Source organism: Apostichopus japonicus, chromosome 2 (genome assembly GCF_037975245.1).
Source record: "Apostichopus japonicus isolate 1M-3 chromosome 2, ASM3797524v1, whole genome shotgun sequence".
Classification (NCBI taxonomy): Eukaryota; Metazoa; Echinodermata; class Holothuroidea; order Aspidochirotida; family Stichopodidae; genus Apostichopus; species Apostichopus japonicus.
This window is the reverse complement of record NC_092562.1, coordinates 25,267,507-25,293,346: the sequence shown is the minus strand read 5'-3', so window position 1 is coordinate 25,293,346 and position 25,840 is coordinate 25,267,507. Positions and strand designations below refer to the sequence as shown.

Here is a 25,840-nt window from a genome sequence, read left to right as displayed (position 1 = left end):
AGACAAATAAAATGCATCAACTGAAAACCACATTACTTAAAAAAAATCCTTCGAAAACCTTGGCCAGACATAGCCTTCTTGTGGGGAGGGGGCGGGGCCCTGGCATACGACATTAATTGTTGCAGGCGATGTCAACACGTTCTTCAAATTGTCAACAGTTACGCGGTTATGTGCGTTAATTGCAATTCAGATCAAGTACACTATTTAATTTTCTGTGTGGAATATACTAACCAAGATCATATGTTATAGTTAACAGATGTGAAAAAAATATTGATTGATCGTCTATTGAATACGGTTCTATGTGTAGGTGTGGTCCTTTGGCAACACACAACTCAAGGTAAGTAATATATTGCTCAATGATTCACAGGTCGATATTACACGCTTGTAAACGACTACTCCCGTACAGTAAATAACGGTTTTACATTTACTGCACAATCGTGTGTATATATCTCTTTGAAGGGCTGCGTTGATAGCAAATATTTAACTGGCTGTCCGTCGTCGCATGTTGAGAAGATCGTGTTGTTGGTTATCTTCATTTGGTAGACGTTTTAGGTGGACAAACCACTTGTTCGATTAAAGTTCCTCCTTGAGCTAAAATTTTCAGGTAAGCCGGCCTTAGTTTTGATCTTATAGTTTAAGAAAATTTAAATAAAAACTGTTAATTACTGCAAACTGCTCATCCACTATAGTAAATGTAAGAGAATGTGTTAGAGAATGTGTAAAGAAAGTGGGCCTGACGTTTCCATCCAAGAAGTAACAACTATGCTTTTGAGTATCAATCGTCATTCCATTGCTAGACCTCAATAGTCAATCAGAATTCTGAAATTCAAGTAATATTATATTACTAGGCTACGGCTAACTTACGTAACTTGCTATAGCAGGCTTTTGGCCCTAGGCTTAGGGGCCTAACGGTAACATAACGTTAGGTTATAATCATGTTAGTAGGCCGTTACTCGTTAGGATATTGTTTTACAGTTTCCAAACCTGCAGTATTAATTGTGGCAAGATCATTATCTTGCCCCTTCCAGGGCACCCACTTAATCTTAGGTTTTGGGCTACCCCCAAGTCATCTTAAAGTTCAGCTTAATTGAATGCAAGATTACTAGGCTAAGTTAAATTACTAGGCAAAGTCTAGCCTGATTTTGTTGAAAATAGGGAAGGCCATGGCCTACTTATACTATAGTATGGCTATTTCATGTTTGGCTACATTTGCAATTTTTATTAAAGGGCTGTTAGACTCAGTAAATAAGGGCGAGCCTAATTATAGTGAGTACATTGAGCCTGATTGCTCAGAGTGAAAGCAGTCCTCCTTTCATAATTTTCAAGGTTCAGTCTCTTTCACAACTTTTCTGTGGTGGCAACTTGCAGAGAAGGATAATCTTTTAACATGGTGATTATTATTTTGCAAAATGGCAAAATTGTTCTCCCAATTTCACAAACATTTTACAATAAATTGGTAGGTATAGTTTGTTCTGTACAAAGGCATTTCTTTTTAAAAAAACAATTGTGCAAGTGTGTATATATATAATTAGATATCCAGCAAAGTTGGCCAAGGCAGCAGATTACATTTATTCTTTGTCTTTTTTAACAATTTCATAATGAAGGGCTTGCATAAAGTTTATTTAGAATTACCCGCTGCAGAGAATCTTGTGTTCTACAGCTATATGCATGCTGTGTACACTCCAGGGTTTGGTGTAGTTCTGTTTATTGACATACAATCACAATATAGTACTATACCACAGTAGGCTACACTGACAGGTACACATATCCCTAGGTAACTAATACCAGGGAGCTGCTACTCTAGCAGCTCCCTGCTAATACTCACAAGGTTATAACCACACCCTATCGACCTAGTTGCCCAATCACAAACATACAGGAAGATTTACAGTATACAATAATATAATACAAATGAGACCAGAGTCAGCAGATGATTACATATAACATCTGGGCATGGAGACACCATTTGCAAGTAGTTATGATATTAGGTGTACAATAAGTAAAGGTTACAAGAAAAAATAGCAGTAGATATACATGCTATAGGCTGGAACCCTACACATTTAATATACCTACAAGGAAAGGAATAAATATCAGACCTGTCAACCTGTTTGACCCCAAAATAGGGAGAATAACATTTTTCAGGGCCAAAAAATAGGGAGAATAATGGGAAAATAGGGAGGTTGGTAATTTTCAACTGAAATGATATCACTACTCCTAAATAATGCAATATACAGTGAGAGAATCGTCCAATCAGTGTTTCTTGTTGTAGTTTACAGCAGCTCGCTTCGCTTTCTACAGGGTTTCTTTAGTAGGCTTCCATTTGAAACAGGGAACAGTAGACTCTGGGTACTGTGACTTCATGGCTTGTATGCTTGATAGAGTCCCATCAAGCTTGAGACTTGACCGACTGTCTGTCTTGTTCTTGCAAACTACACTGAATAGCCTTTCCTGTTCAGCATTACTGTGGGGAATTACTAAGCATAGGACTTATTGTTGGCTATTTTCAGAAATTTCGCAAGTGATGAAACATGAAAAAACCGGGAGAATAGAATATGAAACCGGGAGGCAGGGAGATTCGGGTAAAAACCGGGAGTCTCCTGGTAAAATCGGGAGAGTTGACGGGTCTGAAGAATGCCTTTTTGGTACAAGGGAGCAAAAAGCTTAAATGCATCAATTGTCATATTATGGGATATTTATAATGTCTTGCAGACTCCAGCTTTATCATTGTGGTTTATAAACAGAGAGTGGCACTGTTTTGTTTGTGCTATTGAAGCCCTTACATCAAATGCCCATATATTAGTACATCATATTAAGCAGATCAAGGCAGTTTTATTACTTTCTTGGTCACAATTAGTATTTCTTATTTTATAGCTGCATGGTCATCTACTTTATTACACCTAAGTTGCAATAAAGAAAAAGGGGAAAAAAGGTTAAACTTTATAAATAAATATAATGATAAATACAGGTCTGCAAAGGTCTTTATAAAACAAACATTTGCGAAAGAGTTGTAAACGGAATTTATTTCTGGAGAAACTTTTGAGCAAATTGAAGTTGGTTTCAAGTGATGGATAATGGAATTTAATTGAACACAACTGGTTCTAACGTACAGTGCAAGCTTTTGCACGCACATCGTTTTTATTGTGCTTGTACTTTGACCGGGGAGGGACAAATGTACACCATGCAGTTGTGACCGTTGCTTGGAGATTGCGTAAACAGAATCCGCACCTTGGGCATCTCAACCATGCAGTGGAGAGAAGTCAGCAGCATATAGGCCTATATGGTTCTCAGTGAGTCAGTATGCTGGTACAGTGGACCAATTAGTCCCTGGGTCTGCAGAAGTCCTCCCTTGAGTTTAATTGTTCAGGACAATTAGGGGAAAAGTTACAATGTTTTGCCAAAAGTCACTGGTCTCCCTACCAGCAAAATATGGTGAATTTTAGCAAAGATTGTTTAGATGGGAACAGTTCCGATGCATACTAATTGTTCAGTAATGCTGCAGATGGACTGTTGTGATGTAATTGTAACTACCATAATGTTGTAGACTTGTTAAGCTATAAAGTTAGGAATGTTAACTTACAGTTAAACTTCAAGCACACAAAAAATAAAGAAAATACAAAGTTTTTACAGAGTTATGGACAAAGATTAAGATTTCCAAGTTTTGGAAAAAAAAGTTAAATCCACAAAATGCAATCCACTTAATAATCCACACAATAATTCAATATGTATACCTTGTGGGAAACTGCTATTCATAATGGTCTTAAAACAATTATTCAAATTTATGCAAAAAGCTGCCCTCGCAAAACTTTGTGTACCCATAGATGTTGTCCACACACATCACCAAATATTATGTATGTTTACACGTAACATCTTATATATTATCTGAATACACAGGGCTAAAATTCTAAGCACTAGATACTATAATTCTCTTGTCTATGTGGACTGAAAGTTTATGTTTTATTTGCTCGAAGTAAGGTCATAGCTATTGCTTTCAATAATGCTCAGGAGCTGCAGCCTGTAACATTGAGCATTGATATCGATCATGTTGTACATGGAGAATTATGCATATAGATGCTGCTGCACTGTACTTGAACTGCTTGGAGAATGTGGAATGTCATGATGAATGATGTTTTGTCAAGAGTGCTTATCTTCTCAACAATTCTGTTTACAGATATTGGGAAATGTTTTTGTTTGCTATGATTTTATTGTAACTCTCAGCAAATCTGTCATACTGAAGCTATTGTAAAATATTAGTCCCGATACTTAAAGGGTGTGAAGACTCGCGCACAAAGAAAGGACTCATGCCGGTAATCTGACCTAGTTTCGAATGATGTGTAACAGAAGTGTTAGACACCACCATCGATCCCAGAAAATACACACACAGCTTGCTACCGTTGGTAATTTAATATACACTACTGTACAGCTACGGTCAATACCCACAACACAGTGTACATAGCAACTATGGACTTCTTATGTCTAGATAAAAAATAGCAAGGTATCATGTTTCATTACTGTCTGCATTTTGTAGCGACAAGAAGAAAACTTCACTTGCAAGCAACAGAACGTTAACTTTTTCAGAGCGGGGCACGCGGTTTGGGGCGAGTCTTCAATGCCTTTAAAGGTTCAATGTACCAGAAGGACTGCAATATATATAATACTGCATGCCAACAGAAAGCCTATGGATACAGCAGTTTGAATATAGACCTAGCTAATTCACAGTCCTGGATCTGGATACAGATTTGAAATGAGGAGGGGTGGGGGGGTGGGTCGGGGGGTAGGGAGAGTCAGGAGTCAGACCTGCGTATGGCTGTAGCAAAAATACCACCTGAGATTGGCAACGTGCATTCATGTGTGGAAATTATTCCTGTGAAAATTTTGTTTTTCTTAAAAAAAATTAAAACCATGGCAACCCGTAGTTTGGGAAATGTGGCCATAAATGATGTTACCAGAGTTGAACTTATAGCTGATATACACGATAACTTCACTAATAATTTAATATCTTTGAAGTTTCATGAACCAAATATTTTACGGTGAAAGCATAAAACAGTTGAAACTAGAGAAGTTTTATTTTGGAAATTTGCTTAAAATACTGCAATATCTTCATAGTTTGGCAACCAGGGAAACAAAGTATTGATGTATCAGTACGAGAATCTTAGATATCGCCAATATTATATCTTATCACATGTTTGAACTCTTTTGTTAAATTGTCTTTCATATTAATTTTTCTTTTCTTGTGGTGTGTAAATTTGTTATTTTCTAGAAAACATTCTCTTCCTACTTCCCACAGAATAGGCTATACTAATTGCGTGAAACCAAAGCTGTCACCAATTATCTGAGTCGTACTGTACCACAGATCCATCCACCTGATCAATCCATTCCACCCAGATAAAGCGACGCTGAGAAGAGGCTCGGGGAAAGAAGAACGACTCAAAATGTTACGAAAGAGAAGAGAACAATTCAAAAACAATAACTTTTTAATCCCCTGTGTCCTTACTTTGGATTTTCTGCTTTTGGCCGGACTTGCCCTCCTGTGGTACTTTATGACTTTTTGGGACAAAACGGACGTTTTCCGCACAAGTCAAATCTACATCCCTTGCCAAGATCAGGTTTACTATAGTTACCCTAAAGACCCAGACGATGGCCTCCTGCCGGATACCATTGTTTATGTACTTGGATTTGCCTTACCTACAATCGTGGTATGTATTTCATTTATTCACTGGTAAAATTTGTCCAAAACTGTGGGCTGCCATCATGCATGTTTAAAATGAACAGTACTTACTTCATAGGATATTCATTCCTTCAGTAAAGCTAACAGACAGGGGGGGGGGTGGGGCTGGGGTGATATGTTTTATTGGAAGCAATGTTAAACAAAATGTGTTACTGTAGTTGCTTTTTAAAACTAAACTAAGTTAATAACAATCCAATTTTGCTTGCATGCAAAATCAAAAATAGCCTATGTATGTGTGACATATGTATATATCCTACAAAAGTCCAATCAAGGATAATTGAGTGAACTTATCGCTAGACATACAGTAAAATCTTGGTTTGTAATTATTGCGAGGTAAGTGCAAGGATTGTTGTCTGTATGCAGGACGGAATTCCAGTTTCTGATCAAACATTTGCGTTTAATTTAGTCTATCGCATCAACAGTATTAAGTTAAGCTTATTTAGGGTAGCTTTTATAGGTTTTAAGTTGATTAAACCATTAAGGCTGTTTTACAGGTTTTGTGCAAACAAGTAGAAGTAGAAGGATGGTAAACAACTAAACAGCTTTGTTTATGTTTGCAGCTTAAACTCTCAATTAGCGGCTGAAAAGTGGAATGGGACACTATGGTGTCAGTAAGCAAATCTCTTGTGGGAGGTGTCATACTGTCCTTTGATTTAACCCAGTGTACTTGACAAATTTGATCAAAATGTTAATGTTAATGAATAATGTTAAAGTAATAAATGAATAATGTTATGAATAATGAATAATGAATAATGTTAAAAATGAATAATGTTAAAGTAATTAGTCGCATATTGTGAACATTCAAAATCTCTGCAGACATAATTTGTCTGAGATGAACAAAACAAAACAGGTTTAAATATGATTACAGGAAGTATTAATAGTCCAACTTCAACTTTTAAAATGCAATGTCCATTGCTTAATTCTTAAAGCCCAGATTAGTTGTGATTCAATGGAAGCAGATCAAGGTGATGTGATATTTACTGATCTTCTGGATAAAGTTCTAGTGACAAGAGCTAAGATCTGCAGAACCAGTATGAATTGAGCCTTCAAACAATCGAGAAACTTCATATATGTTATCCACTAGGCCAGATGTGGCACATTGACACACTTTCTGCAGCGCTCCAAATGTGATTTTTAGAATCCTCCTGGCCAAGTGGCCTTCGGAAATTTATGCTCGAAGGATTAAGTACTGTAGTCTCCTATATGTCGATATGATGCATACCATGTGAAACTATAAATATGGATCAAGGTTTATCTGTACACTCATTGTTATAATTTGCATATATGTTAATTTTATGGTTTGAATCTTTCTCTGATTGGCAGATTCTGTTTGGGGAGGCAATCTTGGCCATCTATCTTCTTCAGGGAGGGAGACACGATGATATTCACGAGAAGGAGATTCGAGTCTGTAGACTCCGATTTCATCCGCTTTTAAGGAGGAGTGTGCGGTATATTGGTGAGAAACTTGAGAAACTTACATTTATAAAACACACACACGTACCTTTTTTCTGGAATTGTCGTTGGACATGGCTTCAGGGTGGTTGGTGTTTCTAAGGATAGACCTGTGATGGTTAACATGAAGGGCCACAATGACAGTGTGCCATTATGATAGAGTAGAGTAGGTGTTCTAGATTATCCAGTACATGGTTGATTTTACCTAACAGTTCAGTATTAAAGGTTGACCTGATTAACATGGACATTAATTTGTTTGATGTAGAGAGCTCTAGTTTGGCTTCTTTTGCAGACTTGGCATTTGCTTTTCATACACATTTTGATTCTTTTTTTGGCTCGAAAGAAGGACTTAATTTGCTTCCATAAATGGCAGTTTCTTAATATTGTCAATACGCTTTGGTTGTTTTTGTTTTTAGTTTGACAGTAAATGAGTAAATGGAAGGCTGAAAAGAAGAACAACTGTATATAGGTCAAGTTTGCTCTCTCCAGGTCAAACAGTGGCAAAAGAAAAAATGATTTTCTATCTTTGCCTTCATTTTTTCCCTGCTTGCTAAGATAAATATTCGTTCTAAGTCAAGGTGATTTGAAACTGTAAATTGTCATATCTTTCTATAATGGCAGACGGATGAAATGATTACACCAAATCAAACGTCACCAAGGTTTTGTTAATTGCCATAGCAACCATTTCAAGGTTTTAGTAACTTTCATGCAAATCATATAAAAGATATATAATACCACATAATTCCAGCCTTGAAGTAATTCTTCTTTATTTATTTTCTTCTTATTTTTAACGACTTTTTTACATTTTCTTTGGCAGCCAACAAATTGTCTCTATAGCTGCGACATTTGTAAGCAACAGATGCATCTGTCTCGCGTCATGTTTGATGTATGGCGTCAGTAAATTTGAATATCATGAAAGAATGGAATAAAGTGTATGCTTGAATATTTTGAAAGAATGGAATAAAGTGGTATAAGCTATGTCCTCAAATAGCATAGTAGACTATATAGAGACAGAAATTGTGATTTTAATGCTGATTAGTGATGGAGCCCTCCACCACCCCCCCAATTAATTTAACCGGTATAGATTAAAAAGATATAGCATATGACTATATAATAAACTAGGATAAAACTAAATTGCTACACAAGTGTAAACATGTACTGTACTGTATACCTGTAGCAGGCTTTCTTTTGTTTATGCCCATGAAAGATAAATAAGACAAATTGAAATTATGAGAAATCTCAGTACTAAATTATTTCCTGTTGCATATGTTATCTCTTTAGTATCGCTTCTTTTTTCCCACTTACCTCTTCCCCCCCCCCCCCCATCCTCTTCCCGAAAAGTGTCACCTCTGCTTTGCCTCCTCCCCCCCCCCCCCCCCCCCCCCGTGATCTAGCTGCACCATAGCTGGAAATGCCTAAGGAAAGCAATAGCTTAAGAAAGCAAAAACAATTGCAGCAACTTTCAGCCTTTGATGTTCTTATTAAAGGTGGACATAAAAACAGTTGCTATCCATTCAATGGCATATATCAGACCAGTACAGGCCTCCTTGTTTTCCTCACAGATACTTCTACAAATTAGTTCCATGCATTTGCATCCTTCATCAAAAGTAATTTGTCTTTTAGAAGCCATTATAACACTTTGTAATGTTTACAGAGATGCTGGATAACTGATGAGGGGAGAGATCTTATCCGATGCTAAGGCAATTCCAGTGCCAGTAGAAAAAGTCCAAAGTTCACAGCTCAATGAATATTCTCTCTTCTCCACTTAATCGAGGAAAGATGCATACAGTCTTGGACAAAAAAAAATCAATATTTTCCCCTAATTTTTCAATCATAGAATAGTTTTCTCATATATAGTGTATTTAGTGACCAACAATCAATTTCACTAAAAAAAAGGTTTTGGGGGGGTTGCAGGTGTGCAGCAGTTTTGTTATGAAATTTCTCATTTTATAAATATTAAAATTTGATGACTGCAGCATAGTAATCAAATGTTCATTTAAAAAGAAGAGATCTGATTGCCAACCGAAATAGGATAATATTAGGATAAAATTACCTGTGATACTTTTTACTTTAAATTGTGGCTGGTGGTAACTTTGTGCCATTCTTACAAAACCATTTAATATATATACATATTTGGATGTAATGGACCACAGTCTAAACGAGAAATATATGTGATTATAAAACTGATTGGTTGCTCTTCATAATTAAGCTGCAGGTCTTACACTGTTTTAGTAGTCCAATGCAGAAAGTTTTTGTCCCACAAATTTAATAGCTAAGTTTGTATTGTTTTTTTATCAATACCCTTCAGTACTACAGAGATGTGATAGTTTCCAGTTAGCTGGATCCATGACTTAAATGGAATCATTAAACTGTAATTCCAATACAGAACAAATTTTGTGTCCCACAAATTTCATCTGATCAAGTATATATATTTTATTACCCTTTAGTTTGGACTTGACAATGTGCCAAGTTTAGAGTACCAATCGTTTTGTGTGCTAGCTATGCAAGAAGAAAGCTGTCTGTATGGCATCTTAGTCTAGATACTGAGATTATGTATGAAGTTTTTACTGCAAGTTTAGAGGAAGTCGTCTCATGCAACCATCGTAAACTTACTGTATGCATACTGTACACAGCCCTCTTAAAGGTTCAATTTGCCATTTGTCGGCACAGCCTGTGAGTTATATAAGTTTCTCCCAAACCTCAAACAACAGTTTTTATATTAGTGAAAAAAGGGATGTTTATGGTTAAAATCAAACAGCTATTGCCATCTTTGCTTTTGTTCATGCAATATGTCCCTTCCTGAGAGAGAGAAAAAATACCCACAAATATTCTGAGAGAACTGTACTATGCTAAAACACTGTTTACCATTAATAATAGCCAGCCACAAGATACTAATTGAAGCTCTCCATAGCTCTGTGGAGTTTACTTTATAAATTGTATGACGTACCTGTGTACTTTAACAGCATTGGGGCAATAATCAATACATATCAGTGAATCGTTATATTGGGAACACAGCAGCGGTTATAGCAAAATGTGTTAAACATTGGTTATGCCGGAGACTAGATGGAAGGTCATATTCATATATATTCATATTCATATGATATACATGTACAGTGTATTGGTATTGAGGTTTGGGGTAACGCCCCTGATCGTTGACAAACTGTTTTCGGGTTTAATGCATGGGATAGAATGAATCATACAGTGAAGCGACCAGCTTGGCATCTAGTATACATGTTAGAAAGTTCAGTGACATGTGTACATAGGTTATTTTTTGTACACAACGGTAATGGACAAGGTCTCTCCACAACAAAGATAAAATGCACATGCTATAAACTACATACCCTAGAAATACATTGTCTCTAGGAGCTCAAGGGAAAGGTGGCCTCTAAAAGTAGCTAATTAGGCAAAATCTAAGGCAACCTTCGCTTACAATATATGTAATTCATGGCCTTACATTTGCTAGATACTGTGTAGCCATATCATGTTCGAAGAGTGTTCATTTTAAAAGTCTGCCGGATATGAATTGTGTCTGTGTGTCCAAGTGTCTGGTCATGCATGCATGACGATGTGTATTCACCTCTGCATGATCATGCAATTTATATTGTCATGGACAACGTCACTGTATCAACGTCACTGTATCAACATGTTTGCTCACATCGTTTGTGGCCAGATGCAGTTCTGCATCTTCTATATATATATGTGCATCAAATATAGTCGTAACTTGCATGCATGTCTGGTCATGGGGTTCATGTTGATGTGCACCACTGAACGATAACCAGGTAGTCTGGTCATGGGGTTCACGTTGATGTGCACCACTGAACGATAACCAGCATTTCTGGTCATGGGGTTCGACGTGCACCACTGAACGATAACCAGCATGTCTGGTCATGGGGTTCACTTAGGACCCAGTCAATACTCCTCACTTACCTGTCTCCCCACTACTAATGTATATGTTACAATTTTGCAGAAGTCATTTCTTTTGTGTCTTACAGGTTTGTTTTCTTTGGGTGCTTTCATCTTGTTAATCCTCGTCCGGTTTGGCCAGTTGGTTCTTGGCCGACCTAAGCCTCACTACTTTGACACCTGTGATGGTCCTGTAACCTGTACAGACCCTCATTCCCTGGTACAGTTGACCTGTGAGGAAGATGGCATCAGGTAAAATGAGTCAGATTCTTATGTTGGTATTCTAGCTAGAATTTTGTTTAGATGCACTCACTGGGACGATACGCAGAATCCAAGATTACAAAGAATTGTTCTGAAAATATGTATATAAGGAGGATCAGATTGAAGTTAGTCAGGTCTCTGAAGGCTTTCTAGATCGATCTGCTAAATTTTGATCTGATTTGAAGCATTAGAGCAGTGGTGGAGCGTCCATACAGACAGGGGGGCGGATACCCCCCTGACGGACTCAAATGGACTGCTGGCGCCCTTTTCAGCTTTTTACCACTTTTTACTTATTCGTGATTATTGACTTTTTTGTTGTGCTCTCATCTACCTATCAACATTTTTGTCACAAATTAGCAAGGCCCGGAAAGGGGAATTTCTGGCATTCTAGGAGTATCTTTACTCAAAAAAATACTGTACGCTCCGCACCAACCTGTGGTGAGGCGACTCTTAGATAGTGTCGAAAGCGCCCCTACAGACCATTCTTGCCCCCCCTGACCAATACCCCTAGCCCCGCCACTGCATTAAAGTGAGGTGCTGTACTCTGCATTGAGCATCCAAACAGACTTGAGATTGGGGAGATGTGGGGGGGGTGGAGGGAGGGGGGAACGAAATCAAATCAATGTTCAGTCGATCTCGTAGAAAGTGCCAGCCCTCTTGTTGCACCCACCCCATGTAAAAATTATTGCTCTAAAAAAGTCTACAGGAATTATATGGCCCCCTAGGTGTTTTCTGAAATGCAGCTGAAAATTGGACTGATAAATGATTGGACAACACTCATGATTCTAGCTCTTTAATTGCTGACAAAACTTGACCTTTGCATTTTAAAGAGTAGTCAATATATTATACTTGTAGCCATATAAATACTAATAGCCTGTAAAACTGGTTTGGTAAACATGTCAAAACAAATATAATACTAATAAAAAATATAGAGATGGAAACCAGAATCAAACGGAATATTTTTCTTATTGTTATCACACGTTAAATTTTTTTTTTAATCAAACCTGCAGTATTTTAAATGAGTTTCCTTGTCAACAGAACAATGATTTATTTCAGTATCTAAATGCAAAAGAAAGTCATAGACAAGTTTCTCAACAGCAACATTAGCAAAATGTCACTAGGAAACCTTTCCCTCAACAATCAGTGACAATACTGTAAAGATAAAAATTGAATTTTGCTGATCGGGTGTAAGTTTGAGGTTAAATTGGTTCCTGACTACCAAATTCTGAAAGAGTTTATCTCTAAATTTATCGATAAATTTTTAAGGAAAATTAATAAAGAAAATATATATCTTAACAATAACAAAAAAGTGACTACCTGTATTGTAAATATCTATTGACATTCGAAATGTTATTGAATATCTCCTAATATAATCTGTGAGAAAAAAGTGAAAGCTTTCGTGTGCATCCCAAAATATGTTGCAATATTAAATAAACTGCCAAGTATTGATCTATATTCAAATATTTATGATTATTGATAGGTAAATGCCGTATTCTTTCTTAATTAATTAGCAGAAATGTTTTTGTTCATAATCACAGATGCTTAAGCATTGCTTTGTAGAAACAGTGTTTTTTGTTGTCATTCTGAACTATTTAAATCGAGTGGAGAAAACATTTGAATCTTCAGGACTGGAATTTTGACTAGGTCATACAAACATAGTTTCCAATCTATTATATTTGCATACCAGATCTACTATTTAACGGCATATTATTGAAATTTCCATAGAAACTTCAACTTCAAGCAATTTAGCTTCCACAGAACTCGCAGTGCTTTTCTTACATTTTTGTTTGCAAAGTTAAATGGTACTACCCACAGACCTGCATTTTGGATTAATTTATTCTTGTCCTATAACGATGTGTTCAGTAAGCCTTAATTATGTTCTTCTGCATCAGCTTACGACTTTGTATGTGATGTCAAATTACCAACTGCCATGATCGTAATTTAAAAGTAAAATTTACCGTTGTTGAAATATGTTTAAATTTCATCATTGCAGGGAGTCATTACCCAGTACGAATGCAGCTCTCTCAATGTATTCATCATTGTATGTTGGGGTAAGTACACCTTTAGCGTACACTGCATCTGTATAGGGGTAAATGTAACATGAAATACTTGGTATGTAGTGGCAAGTAAAACATCAAAACACACTACATTGATGGGTAAGTAAGTGAAAAATACAACACATTATGTGAAGGTGGAGGCTGAAGTTATAGAGGGTCAGACGGGCTCCATTTTTTTTATTCATATAACATATATACTTACGGAAATAGACAATTTGAAAAAGTAGGCGCTGTTGACAATGTCTTGCATGGCCGGGTCACTGACCTTGAATTCGGTACCCCTGTTGGGTAGTATAAAGTAAAAAATCAAACATTTCTGTTTATTTGAGTACATAGACATGATGAAAAAACAGTATAGTCTCAGAAGTGTTATTAAACTTGCACGGATTAAAATTTCCTGATATTCATATTTGATATAAACAAATTGTAAGAATTCTAAGAAAGATATCACATGTACATGTAACCTGTTTTATGCTACATGTGATATTAATTTTTTCCCCTATTACACTACCTCCTGATCACAAAAGTCATAATAGTGCCATACACCATGGTTTCATTTGATACAAGTGTATAAATATATGTCCATTTCTCCAAGTGCCAAGATTTTATGCTAGTTTGTAGAATCACAACATGCCCAATATCTATGTTCTGTTTCTCTTTCTCCATGATACCATTCTTCCAGCTGTACTTGACCACGATGTTACAACCATTGAAGACGGTGAGATTAGTGCACCCTCTATTTTGCCTGGTCGTATTTTCCATCCCGTACATGGTAGGTCTTGAGAGAGTGGTCTACCACGAAGCCCACTGGATTGACGTCATCGCGGGCTGGGTTCTCGGAGCCCTGGCTGCTCTGTACATGGTAACTATCTCGTCAAGTTTTGAAGACTTCTTCCCTATAGGGGATCATTCTTGAGATGAAAGGAGTATGACTAAAGGAATTAAGGAGAAAAGTGAGACAAGTTTACATACTAGACAAGATCTGCAATGATTGTCATATCAGCAGCTTAAACTAGGTCTACAGTAATCATCTTGCAACTAGGAAAGCAATATTTATAAAGCGATCATGTTCTCTCATCTATAATGGGCTGCTACCCTCTTTTTTTTGCTCTCCTCCTAATTCTACCGACCAATGTATCTAAAGGCAAACTGACATTTCTGAAGATAGACAGCATGCTTTTCTCCCGATGTATGAAGTTGATCATCAATTTATACCTGTAAACCAGCCCCGTATTTGGTATGAAGTGAAAGAATTGAAAGGACCTAGAAGAGAACATTGACATAAGCAACTGTGAAGTTAATATACACCAAAAAGTAATATTTCTTGTCAGTATGCATATAAATCTATAAAAAAAGGTTAGTACAACCATGGCAGCTCCATTGCTGGCAGATATTAACTCACAGATACGCCAAACGCCCGATTTAAGGCAGAACTTATTCCATGATCATTTGTGGATTACAAAGCTGTTCCTTTTGTTACTTTGCACAACCAAACTAAGATAATTTATGTTATTGAATTTAAATCATGTTGCTTTGCATCCATCATGTAAAAAGATAGATCCCTTCTGCTAACTCTTGCAATCTAAAATCAAAAACAAAATTTTGAAAGATGCAAGTTCAAAAATTACCCAAACCAGCCACAGTCATTTGCTACTGGTGATAGTAAACGATGGAAATGATCCTGAATTTCCTCTGGTCATCCAGATTCATCACAATTTTGCTTTTCCACTAGGTGTATTTCATAGTAAACCTATTCAAAGGCGCCGATGCAGTCAGTGTTTCTCGCAGTTTATCAAGACTGCCCTCATTTAGCAACGATACCATTATCACCAACCCACACCGAGAAAAGACCCTGGAGATGAGAGGTTTAAGGGGTGATGAAACAGAACAAACATTTAAAGAGGTGAGTAAGAGCGAATCATTCTTACGTAGTTTTGTTTTCTTTAAAAAAAAAATTAAAAAAACGAATCTGCTAGTGTTATCTCCAGATCCCCTGCCGTGTTCACGAAGATGCATGTTTAAAGGCTCTGTAAAAGAGCAGCGATGTGGTCACGTAATTTTCATGCAATGAGCTGGTTATAGAGTTCGGCTCTTTGTTAGATAATTGGTATAAACATCAGGATGCCATACCGGTTAGTATCTGAATGATTTGTTTACTTGTATTAACATTGTAGTTACTGTGTTGTGTTGCAGCAGATGGTAACCAGTTGTTGTTAGCTTTATTTAAACCAAGCAAAGCTAATATTCCAAAGCTCACTGTCTTACAACCTTCCCACAGCTGGATCCATTTTCTGTTAGCTTTATTTTAATCAAGCAAAGCTAATGTTCCAAAGCTTTCTGTCTTGCAACCTCCCCACAGACGGGATCTGTATTCTATTAGCTTTATATAAACCTAGCAAAGCTAATGTTCCAAAGCTCACTGTCTTACAACCTTCCCACAGATGGGATCCAGTTTCTGTTAGCTTATGAGCCTAATTAACAAGCAAAGTTATATTTCCATTGTTCTCCTCTTTTCAACCTCCCCATTGATTGTGTCAAGTTTCTTTAACCCCAAAATAACCAAGCAGAGTTATTGTTCCATAGTTTGCTGTCCTAGCAAAATTAACAGTGGACATTATGCTGTAGAACCAGGGAGCACCTTCTAGAATCTCCCTGGGAGAACCAACAATCTCATAACCATGACAAATGCAAAGATCCCCCCCCCCCCATCTTTTTAGAATATCCCAACTTTCCAACAGATGCACAAATTTTGTCTGAATAAAAGCCTTTAATTTTGACATATTACTTAATTTCCATGTGGCTTTCATTTCATCATGCAATTTCCCAGATTTTACATTTCATGTCAGGTGTTTTTCCCTTTTTTTTTTACCTCATAATTTCTGCTTCATTTGGACACAAACATGCACTGCTCTCTTTGTTTCAGTTCAAATTGTTGGCTGGATGGCTACCTGTTGACAATAAACTTAATTTTGTACAATTGATTTTAACATCAAAAGAAACATCTGACCAGAATGAGACTTGAACCAGTTATCTTAGGTTTACAAGTCTTCTTGTGGCCAACTGGGCTAGCCATCCTATTGTTGGTGGTGATATCTAAATAATTGTATCTTCACTGGGGGGGGATGGGGGGATGGGGGGAGGGCATGGGGGTGCCAGACAGAAACTACAATACCTTGTTATAGTGAAGTTTGTCAATTTTCTGTTGCTGGTTTAGTCATGTACAATTAAGTCAACACAGGTTAAATTTTAGTATCCATAATACAACTAGATGTTTTTGGGGAAATTTCCAAATATCAGAAGAACAGTAATGAATCATATCTGGTTGGACCCCCCCAGTGCCCTGCCTAGCTCCTACTATTAATATATTGTTTTGTTAAAGGATGTCTTTATTGGCAGAATTTTTGTCTTTAAGTGTCATTGAATTTGTGTCACATCTGAGTAACTGACCTCATGACCTGTATACTGTATTAGACTATATATTCCAGTCACTTTAACTGTAAACCTCAGCTATGTTAGACTATATATTCCAGTCACTTTAACTGATAAACCTCAGCTGTGTAAGGGTCATTTCTAAAAAAAATTGTTGTAGATACACAACCTGAACCAGGACTTTCTGTATAAACTTGGTGTTTAATAGTGTACAAAATATAAAAATGAACGTTGTGTAGTGATTCCTAATGATTATGGGGTTGTACTAAGACTTTTTAAGAACTTGATTCTGCCTGCAGATAACATTCCCTTTAACATTCTCTTACTGGATATATAAACTACCACGATTACTTAAAGAGTAATGGTAAAGCAGATCTTTAAGGTTTAGTATTTGAAACTGTTTATTTCACAAATTGGTAAATCATGTAGCAATAACAATTATGCATTTTTCACTACGATTGTTGAGAAATATCTTTTCTTCTCATATTCTTTTAATGCTTTCATTTTGGAATCTTCAGCAATTTAGAGCAGGTGACAACTTCTCCATTTCATATTATTTTACTTTATTTGTTACATCAATCTTTACTTCTCCTTTTTTTTGTCACCCTTATTGCTTAAAAGATCCTGCAAGCTTGCTTATTTCATCGCGTTTTTTTCAGTGATAATAATAATAATAATAGTACTGTACATAAATTTTATAGAGCTCCAAAACGAACTATGAAATAATTTTCGTGGCGCTTAACAATCGTTACAACAAATACGTTTTAAGTAAAAAGATACGTAATAGATTTAATGGCAAAAGAATATTCCACTGTTGCATGCCAAATCATCCTCGGAATAATTATGTGAACCTTTCAGCTTAATATAATGTACATGTTTACATTAGATCTCATCAACTGAAAAACCACACGTATGTTTCCTAGCAACAACAGTTTCCTAGGTAATAATAATCTGAATGTGCTTATACTCATTCAGAACAACACCAGTTATTGTCTGCAAAACAGCTAGGTTACCGCACAGTATGGTCTGTCATTGATGAGGGTTTTAAAAGAATTAAATAACACAACCAGAAAATTTGCCCCGACCACCACCTCCCCCAAACAGGAATAACATCTCTTTCTTTTCCTTGATTTTTTGGTATATATAGTCGATCAATGTGAGAATAACATTTGGGTGTGACACATTAGTTTCAGGGATATTGAAAAGAAGGCAAACAGCTCTGTTAATTTCTCCTAGTGGACCAGGGCCAAAACCTAGTCCTAAAATGTATAATTTGCTTGACAGCTGTTAATTGTTTTCTTGACCTACCACCTTTCTAGAATCCGTGGGTACGTGGTTGGGGAGGTTGGATGGACGGGGTGTGGTTTTAGTAACCATATGTCAGTGGAAATCTATAACATTATGAATCAGTCTATAAATACTAACTTTTGGGTTCTTCCTATTATTTTAGCTCTTTAACCAGTACGTACCACAATCATTTAACTGTAGGCCTCAGTTTAATGTAATTCGCATGTAAAACTAGGCATTTGTGAAATTTCGACCGCATGTTGTGCTCATCTTCATTTCTCTTTATATACTACCTGTTAAACCTTGACAGGTAAATATGAACTCTACTTGCATGGTCTTTCTAAGTATTTTAAGGCTTGTTTGTTGCAAATAGAACCAAAGCCAGCTACCCAACCAACTAAAAGTGTGCATTAAACCTACAATGGAATGTTGGCTTTTGCTAAGACTGCAGAGTTCCAGCAAAGATACAGTAATACTAACTGTTGGCGGCAGACTGTAACTCGATTCATAAGACAATTTTAGATAATACTAACTGAGGGCAGCAGACCGTAACTCCAATCATAAGCCAAGTTTAGATAATACTAACTGAGGGCGGCAGACCGTAACTCCAATCATAAGACAAGTTTAGATAATACTAACTGAAAGCGGTTTATATTTTCATTTTAGCCTTTGTCGCTTCTTTGTTTCTTTTTGTGGGTTTCCATTACTTATTTTCACTTATTTTTTGGTATTTCTTTTCCCTTTTACTTCATACATATATATTGCCCTCATTTTTACTACATTGTTACTTTTCAACCAGCTTAGTCTTTGGGCTCCTCGAACCCCGGTTTTTCTGTTTTCGTGTCGTAACTCCTGCTTCTTTGTTCCTCCCATCCTCCTCATTTAAAACAACATCCTCGTAGTCTTGACGAGAAACCGTCCGGCGCCAACTGGGAATGAGGGCGACTTCTACGCCTACCGTTACGTATACAATGGATCCAACAACCCTACCCCCAGGCGGACCGGGGTAACAGTGGGTGCACCGGATACCAGCAATCATGTGTACCATACCCCTACCGGCCACGAATACTTCTGACGAGGAGACTTGCATCTTATCACCCTCCTCCATCATGTAGCTATATATTCTCATGTAAGAATTTATATCATCTTATAATATGGAATGCCAAAAGGTTTACCAGATCTTATAATATTCTAAATCATATGCTCATAGGACTATACTATTAAAACTATATATGATTTCATTATTTAAACTTGTTGGTTGCTGCACTTTAAAATGTAACTCAAAACAAAAGTAACCTGGCTGGGCATATAAATTAAAGCAGGATTTTGTTGTGCATCACCAATTGGCGACATAGCTACCAAACAGTTATCAATAGAAATGATGTATAGTTCTAAATTTTTCACCATAGGATATATATGTGAATTAATATTTAAAAAAAAAAACAGCATGCAACTGCTTTCATCTCTCAAACTTTATATATCACTGACTATTTTAGAGCCATCTTTTCTCAAAATGAGGTCAGGGATGCCCTGACCTCAGAGCAATATATTTGCTGGAGGGGATGGTGACAGTTTTTTTTCTTTGGGGGGGGGTGGGTCTGTGAGGACAAAGGGGATAGCAGTGACATTGGAACATGAAAGCTGAAGGGTGCCCTATCAGGAGTTTAATTTCTCATTGACACTGTCAAGACTTTTAGAACAAATGTGAAAGTACCTGGCCAACTTGGCTAAAGAAATCCTCAGCTCCCAGCCATTGATTGGGCTGAAAGTCCTTGATGATTCCTTTTTTTGTGGGGGGGGCGGGGGAGGGATTTGGGGTTCAGTGAATAAAATTAAGATAGAGAAGCACTGTTTCTAGAGCATGGGTTGTGTTTTCTGGTGATTGGTCATACATAGCTGGTTATCCTTTTCTCCTGGCATTTCCATCTTCACTGTAGAATCATCCTCCTCCATTTGTTGATTTATTAATCTCGCTATATATTATTGAGAAACCATCTCAAATAGACCACCATAGTAGTACGCAAAAGAGTGATAGGACAATTTGCTCGAAATATGTAGAATATTCATTATGCACCAGATCATTATAACATCAACATAGAGATTGCATATGCCGTCTTCACCAAATATTTTATCCTTTTCCCTGAATGAGAGGAATTGAAATCCGTGTTTACTGCTGCTTATGAAAAGTCAAGCAAGTTGACAGTTGATCCCGAGTTACGAATATTCATCTTCTGGTTGTCCAGGTGATATGCCGATGAGAAGTAGTCAGAGTTGTTCTGTACCGGCATAAATAATGAAAACACTTAATACTGTAGATAATAAACTGTAGCATGTAAACAAGAGAATATTACTTAATTCATTCAATATATCATGAACATTTCTTTTTATTCAACAAGCTCTTGCTATTATATTGTGTTGTTTTCTATATGTTCTTTCCTCTCTCATGGGACTAAACATGATAGCATTTTCTATGGGTGTTTGGAGGGTATCATGTTTTGTCTTTCTTTACTTTTCTTTTTCCTAGATGTAGTTTGTAACTTTTCTCATTTCGCTTTTGAAACTTTCGAATTGACCCTCTCTGTGGAAGAATTTTTTACTTGAAATTCCACAATTAATTTATGGTATCTTCAAGAGTAGGGTAATATTTTGGTTTTGTCTTTAAGAGGTTTCTTTTATTCCCCTTCTTCTGTTTTAATTACTAGTGCAGAAAATTCAATTTGCTTTTCTTTTGCTTGTAGATATTAAGATAAATTTGCTTTTTGGGTAACATGAGATATTTCATACCTCACTGTCAGGGAACAAAATAAAACATATTTCTTTTATGTGTGAACTCGTAGACAAGCGTAGAAACATTACATTGTTTGGACACCCTCAATAAATCATAGCAGTAGAACTTTTAATCCAAAAAGAAATATTCATACAAAAGGAGAATACCGAGAGGCTAGAAAAATGATAAAACATGTTTTTGAAAATAATACAGAAGAACACTTTTGTATGCATTGACTTTACAGTGACCCCATCAATATTGTGTGTTTGTCAACCTCCTGCAAAACTTCAAGTGCACAACCTTGTGTTAAGAACTAATTGTAGACCCAGTCTGAATCATGCCACAGAATGCACCAGTTGATGTATAAACCCTCTGACCCTCAGGGATAGCACCACCATCACCCCCCTCCCCATCATGTGAGTCTGCTTCAATGACCCAAGATGTCTCAACCCTCTGACCTTCAGGGATAGCACCCCCAATCACCCCCCCCCTCCCCATCATGTGAGTCTGCTTCAATGACCCTAGAACCACAACCCCTCCTGTATAAAAGTCCTTCGTTCTCCTCTAGCCCTTCCATAAAGGTTCATGTCCCTACCTAAATCAGTTGTGGAATTTAGATTTGCACCACTTCCCCCATCCTCCGTTCCCCATCCCCTCGACCTCACCTCTCTCAAATTTTGTCCACATCACTGTAGCCATCTAGGCAGATGTTTTATTTTGCTCTTTCATAGTTTCTCTTCCTGTTGTAGGCATTTCTGTTTGTGTTTTTTTATCATGGACAAGGTTTTTTTTTCTTTTTGCGTTAGAGGTCAGCTCATATTACTGTTGTAAGGAGAAACAAATGGGTCTCTCTAGATGACCAGGAATCGTTTATATGTCAGAACATGTCCGGTGGCTTGTGGTTGGCTAATATAAGATGTGATGGCTCATCAAAGCAAGTTCCATCTTATTTCAAAATTTGCAATCAATGTTTTTTTGTTTTCATTCACAAATTAAGTACCTACATTTTCTTTTATTCTTCACAGTTCAATTGAGATATTAGCACATTCAACGTAACAAAGTTTGGATCTGCAGATAACAGAGTCAAGACTGAGGATTGTAGAGTTCTGAAAGCAGACTTTAAAAGGCGAACTACAAAAAACAAAAGGAAGTCACAGCTTACATATAATTAAATATGCCAAAAATAGCAACAAATCGTCAGATTTGCTTGAAAAGTCAAAGATTAATTTTTTTTTGGACCATTTTATGCTGGTGGATTTGAAATAGTGTCATCTCTTGTATGATTTCTTTGCATAAGTTTATTCTCGTTTTGCCAAGATGGACATGTACTTCTATCGAAAGGATTATTTGGTGACAAACAATGTGAAATTTATATTGAAGAGAGAAATATTCCACACTGCTCTGTCCCTAACTCGTGATTTTGTTGACTAAACCAGGGGTTCCCTAACTGGGGTGCATGAACCCCCAGGGGGTGCGTGAGTCCATCCCAGGGGGTTCTTGAGATGTTTCTGAAAGTAAAAACTTGAGTACTTTTTGTTGAACTTTATCTGATATATCATATAATTTACTAATGTCGTACCTATCTCGTTACATACGCATATGTTGCCATAGTAGTACCCTACCGGGCACGTGATATTTGATCTTTTACGAAGCACTGTTTACTGGTTATATCAGGTTGCGTTTAAGAAAGGCACCAATAGGGATTACGCAGGTTCTAGTGTACTAAGTTGTATATGTTGCAGGCTGCCTGCAAAGAGTTTACTGGTAATATCAGATTGCGTTTCAGAAAGTCACCAATAGGGATTACACAGATTCTAGTATACTAAGTTGCATATGTTGCAGGCTGCCTGTAAAGAGTTTACTTGGTTATATCAGATTGCGTTTTATTTTGAAATTACTATCGATATCATAAAAATACAATAAATATGCTCAAGGGGGGGCGGTCCCCCCTTCGCCCCCCCCCCTTGGCTATGCGCCTGTGGTTAGAAATCTTGTAGGAAACAGACGAATTGGAAACCCAGTGAACCCATATCGATGTGGATGATATATATGATTGTACGTACTTACTCTCATACACAAGAGATGTACAGACATTATGATAATAATCATGAGTGACAACTTGCTATAAAATCACAGGTCACAGAAACGACCACGAAGTGTCATTTACTTCATGTAGCATGTGGTGGATGAAGTTTTAGCCACTGCCAAATATGATTTGGATAAATAATGTCACACATTATTTTCTATTTATAGCCACAAAAAATACTATGCCAACAAATATTGGGGGGATATTAGATACTATATCCCCCACCTAAAATATGGGGGGGACATGTCCCCCCATCTCCCTCATGATCCCCGCCCATGGGTTCTAGTGTACTTGTATTGTATATTTTGAAGGCTGCCTGCAGATAAACACGGCCTGTATTTTGAATGCAGCTATCACAGCCATGGTTTGGTTTAGGTTTTGGCTGTGTGTGCTTAGGACTGTCTATTCTCTGAATGAAGTCCAATTAAAACGTTGATATCACTTAATAACCAGAGTAAAATATTAACAGGATTTTACATATGATCATTTTAGTCTTCTTTCTGATAGATTCTTGTATATATAGCCTTCATATGCTCATAGCTTTATTATCGTATTAGACTAATTTATATAATCAAGGTAGTTTAGAGTTGTATAAAGAAAAAAAATTGATGCCATTTATATATATATATTTGAATACTTATATGCTCAGGGGTGAGGATCTGTTACATATATCAACATTTTAAAAAACTTACAAATTAACTTGCCTTATGAAGTATATAAAATTAAACACAGCTTAATTAAAATTAAGTAGCACAAGTTAAAAAAGGAAGGGAAATAGGTTATCAATACAGAGCAATTTATTTTTATTGAAAAGAATCTTTACCATATATTATTTACCTCTTATAAATTTGTTTGAAAGAAAAGAAAGTAAATTATGGCATAATATGACTTTTTCGTGTAAGCAGCGCTGAAATGGCAACCCAAAAAATTAAATATATATATATATTTATATAGCCTATATATATATATATATAGCCTATATATATATAGCCTATATATATAGCCTATATATATATATATATATATATATATATATAAATTGTTACATTTTTCTTATGATGGAGAAGCACATTAGTAGCACTGTAGATCCCTTATTTGGGACAAATGCACATTAGGTAGAATTTAAATGCAGAAATGTATACAGACGTTTTGTATGATTGGCAACCCTACACAAACGCATTATTCATGCCAAATGAACAACATATGGGAAGAGAGGCCTTGAGATGAGACTTTGCCAGTTTTGTAAATCTTGTACACTTACGTGTATTCGATACTTATGATAGACAGTATGAATCTAGGCATGTGTTTGAGTTATAATTGTCACAGTCCATCTGCTCCCACAAATGCTTCCCATATGGGGAATTCCCCCTTTATGCCTTTGTTTGGGATCCTGTCATTAACTATCGGAAATAAAAATCCCCTCCCTTCTCAAGGTGGAGTAAATCACTTATTATGACACTGTACATTATTACTGTTATGTAGAAATATGACGTTTTATAATTCCTACCATTAAAATGATATCTTTTATTGAATACAAAACTAATTGCAATAAATTATAAAGAGAATTAATCATCGCAGACAAGAATGAAAATCCGTGTGTTGTTGTGTTTTAATTTTTTTAATTTTTAATTTTATTTTGAGGACAAATATTTTGTCTTGTTCTGTTTCGTGGCGAGCAGGATATTTGATAATTAAGAGACAAAAGGAACGGTATAGAAGCTAATAAATATTTATGTTTTCTTTCTCAAAGCCTCTTTGGCTGATGGATGGGAGGGCCAGTTAATAGTTAACCTTAATGCCCGCCATTATCACCTCCAATTGTTAGCAGTGGCAGATCCAGGACTATTCGGAGGATTGGTCGCACTCGGACAATTAGGGAAACGAAAGTAACTGCCCGAAAAATAGCGATACATAGGTAATCCTGGGAAATGTTATTTACAGCTAAGTTTTGTCAGATTTTTCAATTGAATGTGTGTATGTATGGGGGAGAGGGGGCGGGGGGGGGCAAGACCTGGTCAGGAGGGCAGGGGTTCTTGGACCCTAAACTCCCTGGATCCTCTGGACGGTTAGCATGTTAATATTGTCAACATTTGGACAACGTGAATAATCCGAAATATCGAGAAGTGGTGAAATAGCTAGTAAGGGTCTGGTAATCTGATAGTAGGCCCGTAGATTTAGAAAAGTAGAAATGAAGCATTTCCCCAAGCTGGACCGAAAGGCACAACCTTGAGAAGGAAATGGGGCATGTGAATTTTATTTGAGGAAGTTACCGCAAATCACCTCAAACCCCCCCCCCCCCACCTCCCCCAACCCCATAACGCTGGGTTAAGAGCTGAGTCAGTTGTGTCTCTTTAAAGTAGGATATTGATTTTTTTATATACATGTGAAAACTTATCCACCAGCACAATTGATTTTCAAATTCTATCGTTCCATGGTATTTTATTTACTCCCGAAGGCCCTATGCCTAAGTTACACACTACTGAATGCCCTATATCAAAGTGACCACGGCTTTCATATGTGTCAAATCAGATTTACCATTTAATCGCGTTTCCGGATTTATCGCCAAACATTAATTTGAACACTACTTTCAGTACAAGTTTTGACGAAACATACAGTAAACACAAACACTAAAATACAAACGATAAATGCGACAAGAAACAAACAAGCATCCGTTCGATTAAATTTTGCTCGATGAAATTCAGATCGTGAATTGGTGAACGTAGATGTTCCGAGTCGGACTTAAAGACATATTCGATCTTGAATGCTGTCCTCTTTATTGGAGTTTGTGGTCGATCATGATAGATGGCGGCCTAGCGCTGAAGGGTACCGCACCACAATTAGAGTAGTGTATACATCCACTCGAAAGGTTAACCATT

At 36.8% G+C, this 25,840-nt stretch overlaps 1 protein-coding gene across 6 annotated transcripts; it reads left to right on the top strand.

The window, feature by feature from the left end:
- Window positions 1-191: 191 nt before the first annotated feature.
- Window positions 192-24,574, top strand: LOC139983755 (phospholipid phosphatase-related protein type 5-like). Of its 6 annotated transcripts, none has more exons than XM_071997528.1 (10): window positions 192-337; window positions 5,282-5,690; window positions 7,046-7,178; window positions 11,167-11,329; window positions 13,332-13,389; window positions 14,078-14,257; window positions 15,128-15,298; window positions 17,343-17,355; window positions 19,014-19,240; window positions 21,904-24,574. In XM_071997528.1, exons 2-9 carry the CDS (start codon window positions 5,427-5,429, stop codon window positions 19,184-19,186), a joined length of 1,155 nt encoding a protein of 384 aa, XP_071853629.1. In that variant the 5' UTR covers window positions 192-337; window positions 5,282-5,426; the 3' UTR covers window positions 19,187-19,240; window positions 21,904-24,574. The 6 variants fall into 6 exon arrangements, with proteins under 6 accessions (XP_071853629.1, XP_071853638.1, XP_071853619.1 ...); XM_071997537.1 differs by lacking the exon at window positions 192-337 and adding an exon at window positions 368-604 and having other exon boundaries at window positions 5,287-5,690; XM_071997518.1 differs by lacking the exon at window positions 192-337 and adding an exon at window positions 368-604.
- The last annotated feature ends 1,266 nt before the right edge of the window (window positions 24,575-25,840 follow it).

Bases quoted from the DNA above. Each gene is read 5' to 3' on its own strand.
- LOC139983755 (XM_071997528.1), top strand. From the start codon at position 5,427: ATGTTACGAAAGAGAAGAGAACAATTCAAAAACAATAACTTTTTAATC. The intron at 7,179-11,166 runs GTGAGAAACTTG...TGTGTCTTACAG, and splicing joins GAGGAGTGTGCGGTATATTG to GTTTGTTTTCTTTGGGTGCT. The intron at 14,258-15,127 runs GTAACTATCTCG...CTTTTCCACTAG, and splicing joins CCCTGGCTGCTCTGTACATG to GTGTATTTCATAGTAAACCT.